The sequence below is a fragment of the Rhinolophus hipposideros genome (genome assembly GCF_964194185.1).
Source record: "Rhinolophus hipposideros genome assembly, chromosome: 8".
NCBI classification, from domain to species: Eukaryota; Metazoa; Chordata; class Mammalia; order Chiroptera; family Rhinolophidae; genus Rhinolophus; species Rhinolophus hipposideros.
In genome coordinates this window covers 26,370,917-26,385,555 of record NC_138054.1, presented here as the reverse complement: position 1 = coordinate 26,385,555, position 14,639 = coordinate 26,370,917, and the positions used below count along the sequence as shown (strand labels likewise).

At 35.7% G+C, this 14,639-nt stretch overlaps 1 protein-coding gene across 2 annotated transcripts in view; it reads left to right on the top strand.

The window, feature by feature from the left end:
* Positions 1–14,639, top strand: part of BTBD8 (BTB domain containing 8) — a 102,314-nt gene that overhangs the window by 43,195 nt on the left and 44,480 nt on the right. For both annotated transcript variants that reach the window (XM_081056166.1, XM_081056165.1), the window contains exons 6-9: positions 5,311–5,391; positions 6,715–6,811; positions 11,611–11,699; positions 12,134–12,236. In XM_081056166.1, coding sequence (XP_080912292.1) covers positions 5,311–5,391; positions 6,715–6,811; positions 11,611–11,699; positions 12,134–12,236 — 370 coding nt within the window. The remainder of the gene's footprint in view (positions 1–5,310; positions 5,392–6,714; positions 6,812–11,610; positions 11,700–12,133; positions 12,237–14,639) is intronic.

Sequence of the window (14,639 nt, the reverse complement as noted above, 5' to 3'; positions counted from 1 at the left end):
AAATGGGAAAAGATATTCAACAATGATATATCCAATAGGAGGTTAATATCCATAATATATATAGAAAAGTCATACAACTTACCACCAAAACCCCCCCAAACAATCTGATTTAAAAATGAGCAGAGGACCTGATAGACATTTCTCCAAAGAGGACATACAGATGGCCAACAGACATGTGAAAAAAAAAGATGCTCAATGTCATTAATCATCAGAGAAATGCAAATTAAAACCACAATGGGATATCACCTCAGACCTGTCAGAATGACAACAATGAATAATCAACAAACAAGTGCTGGCGCGGATGTGGAGAAAAGGGAACCCTCGTGCACTGTTGGTGGGATTGCAAACAAGTGCAGCCACTATGAAAAACAGTATGGAGGTTGCTGAAAAAATTAAAAATAGAACTACCATATGACCCAGTAATCCTAAGAGTACTTCTTGAGTATTTATCTGAAGAAATCCATAACATTAATTCAAAAAGATATATACATCCCTATATTCATTACAGCATGATTTACAATAGCCAGGATATGGAAGCAGTCTAAGTGTCCATCAGTATACGCTGGATAAAGAAGAGGTGGTATATATACACCATGGACTATCACTTGGCCATAAAAAAGAATGGAATCCCACTCTTTGCAACAACATGGGTGGACCTAGAGGGTATTATGCTGAGTGAAATAAATCAGACAGAGAAAGACAAATACCATATGATTTTACTTACATGTGAAATCTAAAAATCAGAATAAATGAACAAACAGACTCATAGATACAGAGAACAAACTGATGAATGCCAGATGTGAGGGGGTTTGGGGGAGCTGGATGAAAAAGGTGAAGGGATCAAGAAATACAAATTGGCAATTACAAAGTAATCATGGAGATGTAAAGTACAACATAGGAAATATAGTCAGTAATATAAAATTATGTATGGTGCCAGGTGGATACTAGACTTATTGGGGGGAACACTTCATAAGTTATATAAATGTCTAACCACTGTGCTGTACATCTGAAACTAAAATAATGTTGAATGTCAGCTGTAATTGAAAAATTTTTTTTAATTTTTAAAAATTATATCTCTTAGGAATTTTTATATTGTAGCAAAGCAATCTACAAAACAAATTCTTTTCATATTATATTGTAATCCTAGAAAGATGTTTCCATGGGTAGTGTGGAATAGTAGAAGGTTAATGGACTTTGATGTCCTTATAGGCAGTCTTACATCCAGTCCTATCTTGTTATATGACTTCAGGGACATTGCTTACAGTCCCTGAGCTTCCTGTGGTTGTTGAAAAGATTAAATGAGATAAACAAGGAAAGAAGCTGGCATCATGCTTGGTACATGTTATGTAGTGCTCGATAATATTTGTCTTTTTTTTCTTTCCCTAAATTAGATAATTCTCATTTTCTAGAGAGAAATGGGTTCAAATGAGGGTCATTATCAATACTAGGATAGCGATGCCTACTTTGCTTGATCAGCAGCCTCTTTTGGAACTATGCCACAGTTGCATGTCTACAGGATGTTTTCTGCAGTAAATTAGAATGAAATCCCGTCTGTCCTTACAGAAAATTATCAGTTTTTTAAATGAATTTGTAACTGAAAGACGTAATGCATGTGATATTTTTTAAGTGGGACAGACTTCAATAAGTTGAGGTAGGAATGGTAAAGCCTGACAACCCTGGTTCTACCCATACCCTAGAGTTGGGAGGTGGAAGGCCATAGTTAGAAGTTCTCCTGTTCTGGTGGAGAAAGGGGGAAATTTTTTACATCCTATACTGGAAATTGAACCATAGCCAATATTTCTGTAAAGAAGTTCCACATGTTTCTATTTTATGTAAATAGGAGTCTTCCAGTGGTGGCTTGGGGCTCTGAAGCATAAAATTGGATTTTCTTATCTCCTTTGGGAGATTCCTGGGACTGCTGTGAACCTTCAGTATGATCTTTTGGAATATAAATCAGATTATATTTCTCTTCTGACTAAAATCCTTCAGTGCCTTCTCATTGCAACTAGAATTAAACCCAAATCTTGACCATAACCTACAAGACGCTGTATGATCTGGCCCCTGGGCTTTTCCCAGAACACCCCACCTAAAGTATTAATACCTACAGTCCAACTCTCGAGTAGCTCTCTTTTGTTATCCTGGTGTATTGTCTTCATGGCACTTTTCACTGTTAAAGTTATCTTCTTCATACATTTGTTTGCATATTTGTTGTCTATGTCCTCCCTCTAGAATGCAAACTTCCTGTATCTCCCGGTCTAGAATAGAGCCTGTCATTCAATAAATATAGAATGTGAATGAGTGGACAAATGAACAAATGAATGAATGAGTTACTTTAGCCCACACACATAGGAATTTGAAACTCTAGGAAGCACACGTAAAGTACAGATTTTAGTAGACTAGGTACGTGTTCAATCTCAGATCTTAGAGTTCTGTCCTCTTATACATTTTTCTTTTTTCTAACTCTGAGTATATGTATGTAGTTTTCATCTGCAAGCTTTTATTCTAATTCCATTTAAGTGGGAATAGTGCTTTAAGTCTTTCCATTTAAGCTGTGAGCTATTGGAATAATTTGTTGTTTTTCTAGGTCAGTTGATCATGTCTTTATAAACACTTTTAGTAAAAATACAAATGACTTACAACACAGTAATGAGAATGCAGTTTAGTAGAACATCTGTCAAGGCAGCAGGAAAACGGTTTCTTGCTGTTTTTATAGCTATCATATATACTGATGTATGCCTAGGCTCACATGTCTAGATTTTGCTATTTATTTTAGTAAAAATACTTTTGTTTTTATTTGGTCATTGTTATCTTTTGCTTAAATATGTCAAGTCTTAAAAGAAACTATTCTTTCAACATTAATGAATAATTTTCATTAACATTGATAAGAATGGCTCTTGATAGAGGATAAGTGTATGGAATAGTATACATCCTAGTAATTTAGAGTTTTGAATCAGCAGAAACCAGTGCTTAGCCATAGTAGGGTTCAGTAAATATTTATAAAATTAATTGAAAAGTGTTTATATGTTTTCAACTGAGTGTTCCTCTGAAGGTTAGGGAAGATGCTATAAGTGCCCTAACAAGCCATTCATTAAACATTCATCAAACATTTATTGAGCATATATTATTTAAGGCCATAAAAATCAAAGCAAACACCTTTCTGAGCCCTACCCTACGGGACTTCATTTCTTTTCTTCTTGCCTTCCTCCTTTTGTTTCTTTGGCAGATATTAAATACTATGCTTAACAAACTGGGGGTGGGGTGGGGGGGTCTTATCAGCATTGTCCCGACCCTTATTCCATTGCATTGCTCTAGTATTATGTGGGGAACAGAAACTCTTCTCATCCTGGGAGTATTGAATCAATGCTCACACTCTGCTGCTACTGCAGATGAAAGAATAGCTAAGATACAAACCTTGCCCTCACAGAACTAAGTCTAAAAGGAGAAACAAATGTGTAAACAAAGATATCATAAGTCAATTTGATAAATGTGGTGATGAAAGTATATGTAGCATACTTCTTAAGAGCCCAAGCTTTGGAGTCAGTCTGTCTGGATTTAAATTCTAGTGCATCACTAGCCATTTGACCTTGGGCAAGTTACATCAGTTTTTTAATCTATAAAATGAAAACTAATAAAATATCTACTGTTGAGTTGTTATGAAATGAGCTAATGGTATTCAAAATGCTTATTAGCTCAGTGACTGGTTCATAATAAGTGCTCGATGGATGTTAGTTACTATGTTTAACATTCAGTGATTTCTTTTTTTCTTTTTTCTTTTTCTTTTTTCGGCCTACTGGCATTAAGGAAACAAAGATAATGTGTCTGAAAGATGAAATAAGTGGAGAGGGAGAGCATTTTAAGCCAAGTGAACAGTATGTGCTAAGGGTTGGATGTATAAGGAACTACAAGTAGGTCAGGTATAGGAAATGAGTAGTTCATGACCTTGGAACAGCTGCTAGAGAGGGAGAACCAGAGGTCAAATGATAAGGAACGTTGTACACGAAGCTAAGGAATTTGGACTTTTTTCTATGGACTATGGAGAATTGTTGAAGGGTTTTCAAAGTGGAGGACTGTATCAGATTTACATTTTAGCAAAGTCACTCTAATAGAAATGTGGGAAATGGAATACAGGAGATTATTTCAGGCAGGAAACACGTGTGAGAGGATACTGTTATAATACAGATGAGAGAAAATGAGAGGCTAAACCAGTGAGAGGGGAAATAACAGCCGAGGCTGAATTGTAGAAATTTTTGAAGGTATAAATGATGGGATATAATGAGGGAGAGGATTAAGATGAACCTCAGGCTCTGATTTAGGTATCTAGATGATAATCTAGATGCTGTTAGAGTTTTGAGGGGGGCCCAATAAATAATGTACTTTTTTCTTGTTCAGAATAAGACAGAAAAATCAGCAGATGAAGAAAACATTGCCTTTATTATTGATAAAAACTGTTAAAGGAATAAAATGTGCTTTAACGCAAGAGCTGAAATCAACTTGCCTGACTATGTCTCTTCTAAGACAACCCACCCGAAAGTCTGAATTTGGATAGCAATTGCACTTTTTCTCCATCTCCTATTCCCACTGGGTCAGAGAAGAAAGGAGAAAAGAAATCAAATTACCTCTCGTCTTAAGTTCCTCCTGACCAACGACCAGTGCTGGTATCCATGAACCAGAAAATTCACTCCCCTTGGCACAGAAATAGAGGGTAGGACAAGATGCAAGAAGTCCCATTCTAGTGCTATGAACAAAATAGCAAATAACAGAAAGAAGACCAAATGTGGGGTGTTGGAAGAGGAAGGAGATTACGAATTCAGAGTATGAGATCCAGTAGTCAGTGGGACATGAAGATTATCACTCCAGACTATTACTTAATTCAGAGCTTTACTTTTTACCTGTATAACGAGACATTTACTAGCATAATAAGAATCTTTCTAGTGAATAGAGTTCATTTTAGGCTGTAAGCAAGAACAGAGGTCATTTGTCAAAAATGCTGACAAAGGGATTTCTTAATGAGCCTGAGGTTGGACTGGTCCTTTCTAACTCCTAAAGTCTATTATAGAAGATGCTCAACAAGTAATCAATGATTTGATAATAGACTAATAACATTTTACAACTTACATAAAAATCCATAGCTGCAGTTATACTTTACATAAAATTAATGGCATTGGATATTTGAAGAATATATTCTTCAGATAAAAGTGAGATTAAAACTTTATCGTGGCTAAAAGTTTATGGGAAAGTGGAATGTATCATTGATATCAGTTAAACCTTAATTATTTCTGGATTTGAGTTTAGTTTTCTTTTATATTTCAGTATAAACCATGTAGAAATGAATGTTATGATGCATTTTATATATGGAGGAACTTTGGACTTTCCAGATAAAGCTAACATTGGGTATGTATTACTTTTTAATAATTTTAAATATAAAAGTATTAATATTTTTTGGCTTCTGCTTTGTTGAGATAATGTTTCAAAGTGTCAATAAAGTGGAAGCTTCACTTTTATTACCCCTTTTGCCATATTTTATGTGTGTTTGGGAATATCTAAAAACAGTAAGTCACTGTATTTAGAAGAAAAGTCACTGTATTTAGAAGAAAAGCAATTCACAGTAATAAGATTTTTAAAAGTCTTTATTAGACTTAAATTATGCTAGAAAAACCTTATACTTGTGGGAAATAAATGGCAGGTTTTTATAAAATAAGATTGATTGATTGAAACTTTATCTTTAGGATGTCTCTTTTAAATAGCAAAAGAAAAACATTAAAATTAATTTAAGAACATAGACATCCTAAAGACCAACCATGATATGATTCTTAAGTGCTCTATAGTGAAGTGTCATTTATGCTACTGAAATCCTATTGGAGAGTGAAATCTACCTTACTCTTCTAATTTTCTGCATGTCCTCTCCTTTTATTGCTATCTAAAATCAGACAAATGAAAGCTGCTCTTTTAATTTTAAATATACATTGGTTCCTTTAATTACAAACTGAATAAATATGATTTTGGGGAGAAAGTATCATGAGTCACAAGGATTAAATACTGAAGATTTCCTCCTGAAAACCTATTTGAATTTCATCACGCCCTCAAGGCTTATTGGTTTCCTAAGTACCTAACGTATGTGTGGGTGCTCAGAAGTACTTGTCAAATGAAAGAAGCAGCGGAACCCTTCTGAGTCATTGGATGCTGACTCCAATCTTCGGGTCATTTGTAAGCATTTTCAATATGATAAACATCAATTAATTGCCCGAACCAAATTTTTATCATACAAATTGGTTGAAAAGAGTTTTGTAACTTGAACAGCTTTCAAAGCAGTTTCCTGGACTTCGATGTATGTCTCTGAGGGGAATTCGATTGAAACATCTCCAAATTTACTTCTTGTTATTTTCCATTATTCAAATCATGTGACAGTGCTTTCAACTGCTGGCTTATGTCCAGTTTATAATCCATGAAGAGTATCTATTATGTAGGAGAGAAAGTTAGAATTAAAATAGTTCAGATTTTTCTTTTTTCTAAAAAGATTGTATATTATCAGGAAATTGTTGTGTATTATGCCTTGGGTTTTATTTTTAATTAATTTATTTGTTTTCAGTTACAGTTGACATTCAATATTATTTTATATTTGTTTCAGGTGTACACCATAGGAGTTAGACATTGATATAATTTATGCAGTGATCCCTGTATGCTGGAGAATTAACACTGTATCTATTTTTATTTTAGTCAGATACTCAATATAGCTGATATGTATGGACTACAAGGATTAAAAGAAGTAGCCATCTATATTTTAAGAAGAGATTATTGTAATTTCTTTCAGAAGGTAATTATTGAGTCTCAGAAATCTTTTACCCAGATCTAAAAGTCACCCATTATTACGTACTAGATTTTTAACTCTGATAGTAAATAGTGCTTTAAATCTTAAATATATTAAGTCACTTTAACTAATGGAAACTTTAGTTGAGAAATAACTCATATGGTGTACTTGTAAAAAACAAAAATTAATTAAGATAATTTTAAGTAAAATACAATTGAAGTGGGGGGGGGGGTTAATGAATTTATCTAGAAGTATCCTCTATGATTCCAAGGTGGAGTATACAGCTGGGACTCAGGGTTTGGAACTAAGAGAAAAGAAATCAGGAACCAAGGTTACCTTCTCCATTTATCAAAGTGCATTTATCACAGTGCTTCGTTGGTTCTTTTCTTTGAAGTTCTACTCCTGCTTCTACTTCTCTTTATACCATGTTGCCCCGAAAATAAGACCTAACTGGAAAATAAGCCCTAGCATGATTTTTCAGGATGACATCCCCTGAACATAAGCCCTAATGCGTCTTTTGGAGAAAAAATTAATATAAGACCTGGTCTTATTTTCGGGGTAATACGGTAGCATGTGCTTGGGGTGGTATATATTTCTCTTCTGTCTGTCTCCCCAGGTAGAGTATAAATATTAACTTTTAAATTTTAGTTTATGTAAACATTAATTTATGGTCTAAAGAAAGATCCCACGCTATCTATGCATTTGTATAGATGCAATTCAGTACATTGTTCTTAGATTATTTTCCTTATTTATGCTTTTCTACTTTTTCTAAATTTTCTGCAATGATCATGTATTACTTTTATAATCAACAAAAAAGCACAAATCTTAGAAGAATTGTTTACATCAATATTCCCCTCTTATTGGGTACTTGAGGCAACAATATGCGTTGTACAAAATGTAATTAGGTAATTTTAATAATTTCAATAACATTTAAATTTATATTTTTGTGTTGGATAGGACTTTTCCCACCTCTCTATAAGCTGTAGCTAAGAAAGCACCCCATGTACTAAAACAGAACCACTGACAGCTGGGTCCAGCACCACCACCACTACCACCCCCTCAAGGTTTACTGAAAAACAAACTCCTCAGCTACTTTTAATCAACCATAAGTCCAGCCTCTATAAGTAAGGGAACTAGGAGAAGGAGGGCAGTCTATGGTGTCCTCAGTTTTGTAGAAAGTGAAGAATTCTGGTGAAAGATATTCCTTTTCTTTCATCTGCTTCCCCCATCTTCTCAGCCAAGTGAAGGGAGAGAAATCCAAGAATATCCCAAATAAAGATTAGAGATAGAGGGTATCTGCATTGAGGAGATAATATCTTCTCATCCCCAGAGGGTCATCTAATATATCCCATTATATAGCCCATTCTGGAGCTTCCATTAAAGAAAAAAAGAAAGTGGTAAGAGATTTCTTGGGGGAGCCTGGAATATGCCTCAGAAACCAGTGAGAGTATCCTTGAATGTGCAGATTTCTAAAGGAAGGAGGTTTGCTGAGGAAGCCAGTACTAGCCTGGTGATTAGGGACAATACTTACTGTCATAAATAGAAAACATGTGGGGAGTTCACCGCACAGCTGTTACATACAGTACACAGGGAAGGAGGAGGACCTTAGTGATTCCACGAAGATTAGAGGAGACTGATACAGCCGGAAGCCACTGTGTCCCACCTAGGGAGGCCTTGTGCTTTACGAACCACTAGAAGAGTCTTTATCCACTGAGAGGCCAGGGTGAATCCAGTCTGCCCCTAAAGAGCTACCACATCAGCACGGGCCACCAACATCTGAATTAGAGCAAAGGCAAGGACATCCGCCTACTGCCATGGTAGTCTCTGGTTAGTTACATAAGGTAACCCTAGCCTCTCCACAGGAGTTAGAACCAGAAAATGGAGAACAGAAACCAGACTATGCTCCAGTCCCTACTCCATATCTCCCAACTATAAATGTAGTCAGTAATGGGGGAGGGAAAGATTTAAATCAGATATGAGATAGCTGTTTGAACAGTACTATACTGAATTTGAGTACCAAAAGTAACCAGAAAGTACTGAAATTTGTCTATCATGGCATTAAGGGATGGTCAAAGGGGGAATTTGACACAACATGGTTGATAACACTAGTTGGGAAAAAGAAGTATTATGTTAGCATCTCCTGTGAACTGAGACCTCTCAATAAACCAATTATATCTAATATTTTTAAAATAATATCTTTTATGGATAGTCTGTACCACTGCCTCTGTTTTTAGCATGTTCTTGACTATACATGGGTTATATCCAGCTCTTATATTTTACTTTCAATAATCCACTTAATTTTTAAAACACAAAGGTATACTTGTTGCCTTCAAAACAACAGAAAATTTTAAAAAATTATTGATATGATATTTTGTTGAAAACTTTTCCCCCTTATTTTAATATAGTCTGTATTACTATGGTAACAGATATTTGAGAGAACAATTTCTGTTTTTATTGACCTTATCTTTATTTGCTTTACATGTTTTGATACTATATATTTGTGTAAACGTATCTTTAAATATATAATTTTAACTTCTAGATCTCAGTTATGCAGTTTCTTGGCAGTGACTTAAATATAGTAAATCTTTAATAACATACTCCATTGTAATACAGATTTGGGTATAATGTGATGGGTAACTGGCCCTGGAACTCCTGGCAAGCTGGCTTCAGTCACTTCATTAACTTCACAATCTTGCCTTTACTTGATTTTTGGACTTTATAGGATTATAGTGGGCTTTAACATATTTTTTGCCACTGATTTAAAAATATATTTTAGGTAATGATTTAAATATGTCTTCCCAAATTCTATAAGCAGGTTTTGAAAATAACTAAATATCAGTCATCCTATTTCACAAACACTTGGGAATCAACATTTCCATATAAGGAAAATTCTCAGAAAACTGAAGTTAACCCTTTAAGCCAGGGGTCAGTAAACTTTTTCTGTGAAAGACAAGATAGTAGAATTCCAGGCTTTGTGGTACAGGTCATGTGGTCTCTACCAAGCTACTCAGCCCAGCTGTCGTAGAGCCAAAGTAGCTAGAGACGGGATGTAAATGGGACAGTATGGCACTATTCCAGTACAACTTTACCCAAAACAATGGTGGGCTAGATTTGGCCCACAAGGTGTAGTTTACCAGTCTCTGCTTTAAGCAGCAAATTATTTTGTATTTTAATAATTTTTGTGGATATTATTCTTAAGTTATATATCAATTAGTAGACTTTGTTCTAGAGAGCTGGTCATTCCTAAATAAAATTAGACTGCTGGGCTGTTTAACTCCTGTGTTTACTTTATAATTTGTCAGACTTCTGGTGGCTTGTAGGTTGTCAAGTATGTCTATACCAGTCTTCTCTTCACTCATAATAGTTTGGTGGCTTGTAGGTTGTCAAGTATGTCTATACCAGTCTTCTCTTCACTCATAATAGTTTGGTGGCTTGTAGGTTGTCAAGTATGTCTATACCAGTCTTCTCTTCACTCATAATAGTTTGATACTCTCATCTGAAGTGGGTCAGACAACCAAATTATTTACCTTGATAGAATTATCACTGTATAATCTACATAGAGAAAGTCATTTCTGATTTTAGGACAACTTAAAGTACCTCCAATTATCTAAAAGGAACAACGAAATTATTAATGTGCAAAGCAATATACTTGTATTAAATTTCTGAAACACTACTATAACACTTTTAGGAGAAGGGTATTAGAAAAACAAATTAATAGCAATTCATAATTTTAAAAGTTGGAAATCACTGACCTTGCTTATAGAAAGGACTCTGCTGGAGACATTTCTAAAGAAACTTTTGCTCAGACAGCCAGATGGCTCAGTTGGTTAGAGCGCGAGCTCTGAACAACAGGGTTGCTGGTTCAATTCCCGCATGGGATGGTGGGCTGCGCCCCCTGCAACTAAGATTGAAAACGGTGACTGGACTTGGAGCTGAGCTGCGCCCTCCACAACTAGATTGAAAGACAACAACTTGGAGCTGATGGGCCCTGGAGAAACACACTGTTCCCCAATATTCCCCAATAAAAATTTAAGAAAAAGAAAAAAAAAGAAACTTTCGCTCTTCTCAGAGTAGGGGATCTTCAGAAGTATACATTTGGAGACTGTATACACAAATTGGCTGATTGTCGGTCTTTTTTAAGAGTGTAAACCCCAAATCACAATGAATGAATGTGTACAAAGAGAAGTTGAACTCTGTTCACCCTGATGGGCGATACATGTGCTAAGAACGTGGTTCCAAAAAACTGAAACTGTGGCACAGGCAACATGTAGCACAGGGGTTTAACACCGAGAGCAATGCGTTTTCACTATTTGTATCTACATTTTATTTGTTTATTGTTTTAGTTTATTATTTCTGTATATGTGCTTTTAAATATATATATATATATATATATATATAATTGTGATGTAATTAAATTCTATCATTTTATCTGAGGTCAGTGCAGGACCTCGCATTGCACGAGTACTTAAAGTTGTTTTTATACTTTAGGAAACAGATGACACCAAATGGTTATATTACATTATGTGCTAGAAATTATTGTACCACTTTACTTTTAAAAAAAACATTTAAGCTAAATGAAATTAGAATAGAGATGGTGTGCATTCTGGCCGCTAAAAGAGCTCCAGTGCTACTCTACAAAACTAAAAGTTATTAGTGATTATTGGTATTAAAAGAATAACAGACTATTGAATTACACATATTTATTCTGCAGTTTCGGTACATAAATCAGATCGTCTTTATGAATCAAATACTTTTAGCTTCTGTAAACTGAAAAAAGTAAATGTAGTGTTTTCTATCAATTTTAGCCTGTTCCCAGAAGGTTGGCATCTATCCTAGAATGCCTGATTATTGCTCATTCAGTTGGAGTGGAAAGTCTTTTTGCTGACTGCATGAAGTAAGTGATCTGAAGCAATGCTGATACTATTAATTTAGGGATTTTGTTCTTCCATTCTTCTAATTTTCTGGGAACTTTTAGACTTGGCGTATTTTCTTGGGCATAAAGTATGTATGTAGCTTAATGCTTAACTAATTGCGACAGTTGAGGAGTAATATTGATATGGATATTACTCAAAATGCTTGTGATCAATTTTTATTTTAGCTCAACCGTTGTTACTTATGTTAAAATCCATACACATTAACCCAAAGTGGATTTAAAATATATGTTTACTGAAAAGGGAGCATACTTAAGTCCATCATGGAGCTCAGAAAATTAACTGTAAGTGTTAGTCAAAACATAGATATGTACAAATTGAAAATGCAACTATTACTAAATATAATAATGAAAAATATTTTAATTTTTCTAACTTGGAATTCTTTGATTTTTAACAGGTGGATTGTAAAGCATTTTGCAAGGTTTTGGTCTGAGAGAAGCTTTGCAAATGTACCTCCTGAGATTCAGAAAAGTTGTCTTAATATGTTAATTCAGTCCTTAGTAAGTATAATCTGAGTACCCTTGTTTGCGTTTGTCTTCAAAAAGTTTAGTCAGTTTTATGTAGGTATTTTCTATGTTTTAAATATAAATGTTTTATTCATATTGTAAAAGCAAGATGAGAGAACCAATTTTAAATAACTCAGAACCAATTCTGAGAATCTTTCTCCAAGATTCTGTTCCTTTATACCAAATTCATTAGGGTTCAATCAGAGAAGCAGAACCACTAGGAGGTATATATTGGCTCATGAACAAAAGGCATATGGTGCCAGGAATGTGTGGGTTATGCATTGGCTCAGCAACATGGACTTCCACTCATTAAGGTGGATTTGGGTCTAACACTGAAACTTCTGTATGGCAACATTCCCCAAGAGGACCAGCTATCTTCCTGGTGGCAGGTTAATTACATTGGACCACTTCATCATGGAGAAGGCAGTGCTGTGTTCTCAGTGGACTAGACATTTGCTCTGGGTATGAATTTGCCTTCCTTGCTCCTAGTTTTTTTGCTAAAACCACTATCCACAGACTTACAGCATGTCTTTTCTACCATGGTATTCCAGACAGCATTGCTTTTTACTAAGGAACTCACTTTACAGCAAATGAAGAACAGCAATGGGCCCATGCTCGGTTTCATTGGTCTTACATGTTTTCTGTCATCTTGAAGCAGCTGGCTTGATAGGATGGAGGAATGGCCTTTCGAAGACTCACTCGCAGTGCCAGCTCCGTGGCAATGCCTTCTGGGATTGGAGCAGTACCCTCCAGGAGGCTGTCTGTGCTCTAAGTTAGTTTTTGATGTACGAGTATGTTTCTGTTTCTCCTATTACTAGGATTCAGGGGTCCAGAAACTAGGAAATGAAGAGTGGCTCCACCTACAATCATTCCTGGTGATCCAATAACAAAATTTTTGCTTCTTGCTTCTGCACTTTAGTTTCTCCTGATCCTAGAGGTCTTAGTTCCAAAGAGCGGAATTCTTCTATCTGGGGACACAATTATTCTACTGAATTGAAAGTTGAGACTGCCTCCTTCTGGCTACTTGGTAAATCAACAAGCAAAGAAAGGGGATTACTGGTTGATTGAGCCCAACTATCAAGGGGAAATCAGGTTGATACTATGTAATGTGGGTAATAAGGAGTGTATTTGGAATGCAGTACTTCCATGTCCTATGATTAAAATCAGTGGAAATTAACAATGTAGGCAGCACTGACAATGGCCCAGATACTTCAGGAATGAAAGTTTGGGCCATGCTACCAGAGAAAGAACTACAAATAGCAGAGGTACCCGCTGAGGACAAAGGGAATATGCAGCGGAAGTGGGAAAAAGGTAGTTGTAAATACCAGCTATGACCAAGTGACCAGTTATAGGCATGAGCACTGTAATAGTTATAATTATTACTAATTATGATATAACTAGTTATGATATAACATATTCATTTCCCTTTTTTGTATGAATGTTTGTGTACATATTAAACCAAGTACTTTTTCTAGTCTCATTCCCCTACCATCTAATATAAGATATGCTAACAATAGTTAACTTTATATCTTTCTATTTAAGTTACAGAATATCAAAGGGGAATGTGAATCAGTTTGAAGAACAATCACCCAAAGATACAAGAGAATTTTTTGTCTTCTTTTAAGGAAGGGGTTAGTTGTATAGCAGATAGTTACCTTAGGCAGAAGCATGACTTTGTTACTGTCTCCATTTGGAAATTTAGTATGGTTTAAGGAGATGTGTATGGGTGCCAGGTTGACAAGAAGTGGCTTTGTAATGGGTCAGCTTGGCTAGAATAAACAATGCTTCCCAGAATTTCCTTCTTTGTATGTTTCTAGTTAGAGTGGCCCTAAAAGACCATTTGGCATGAGATTTGAAAGGTAGAAGCAAAGCAGCCACTTTTTTTTAAACACTGGGAAGATAGGAGCGAGCACTTTTAGCTCCTACATGTTGTTTATTTACTGACTCACCTTGTTGGCGTGGAACAGCAGCCAGGCCTGCAGCTCCTCCACTTTGTGCTGTATTCCCTTTGGCTTCTCTTACCTATAGCCAGGGATGTGTTTACCTCCATGATGAAAGGTCCCTCCTGAAGAACACCCATTTCATCCAGATTGGAGGCAGTAAGAACAGAAATGGGTCCATTCTTGTGGGTGTCACCTTGTCCTTGCTTTTCTGCACCTTATGTCCATCTTCCCTTCTTGATTGCCTGCCCTGTGGACTTCAAACTACAGCCTCACATACAGAGAGTATTTAACCTTCTCCCACAATTGCATAAGGTCAAATCCCTATAGCAAATTCCTTTCTGTATATAAATGCCTCCTAGTGGTCCTGTTTCTCTGGTTGAACCCTGAATGATACGTCAGATTGGATCATGTAGAAGATACATCTAAATCTAACGGAGAGAATAAGTAAGCCATC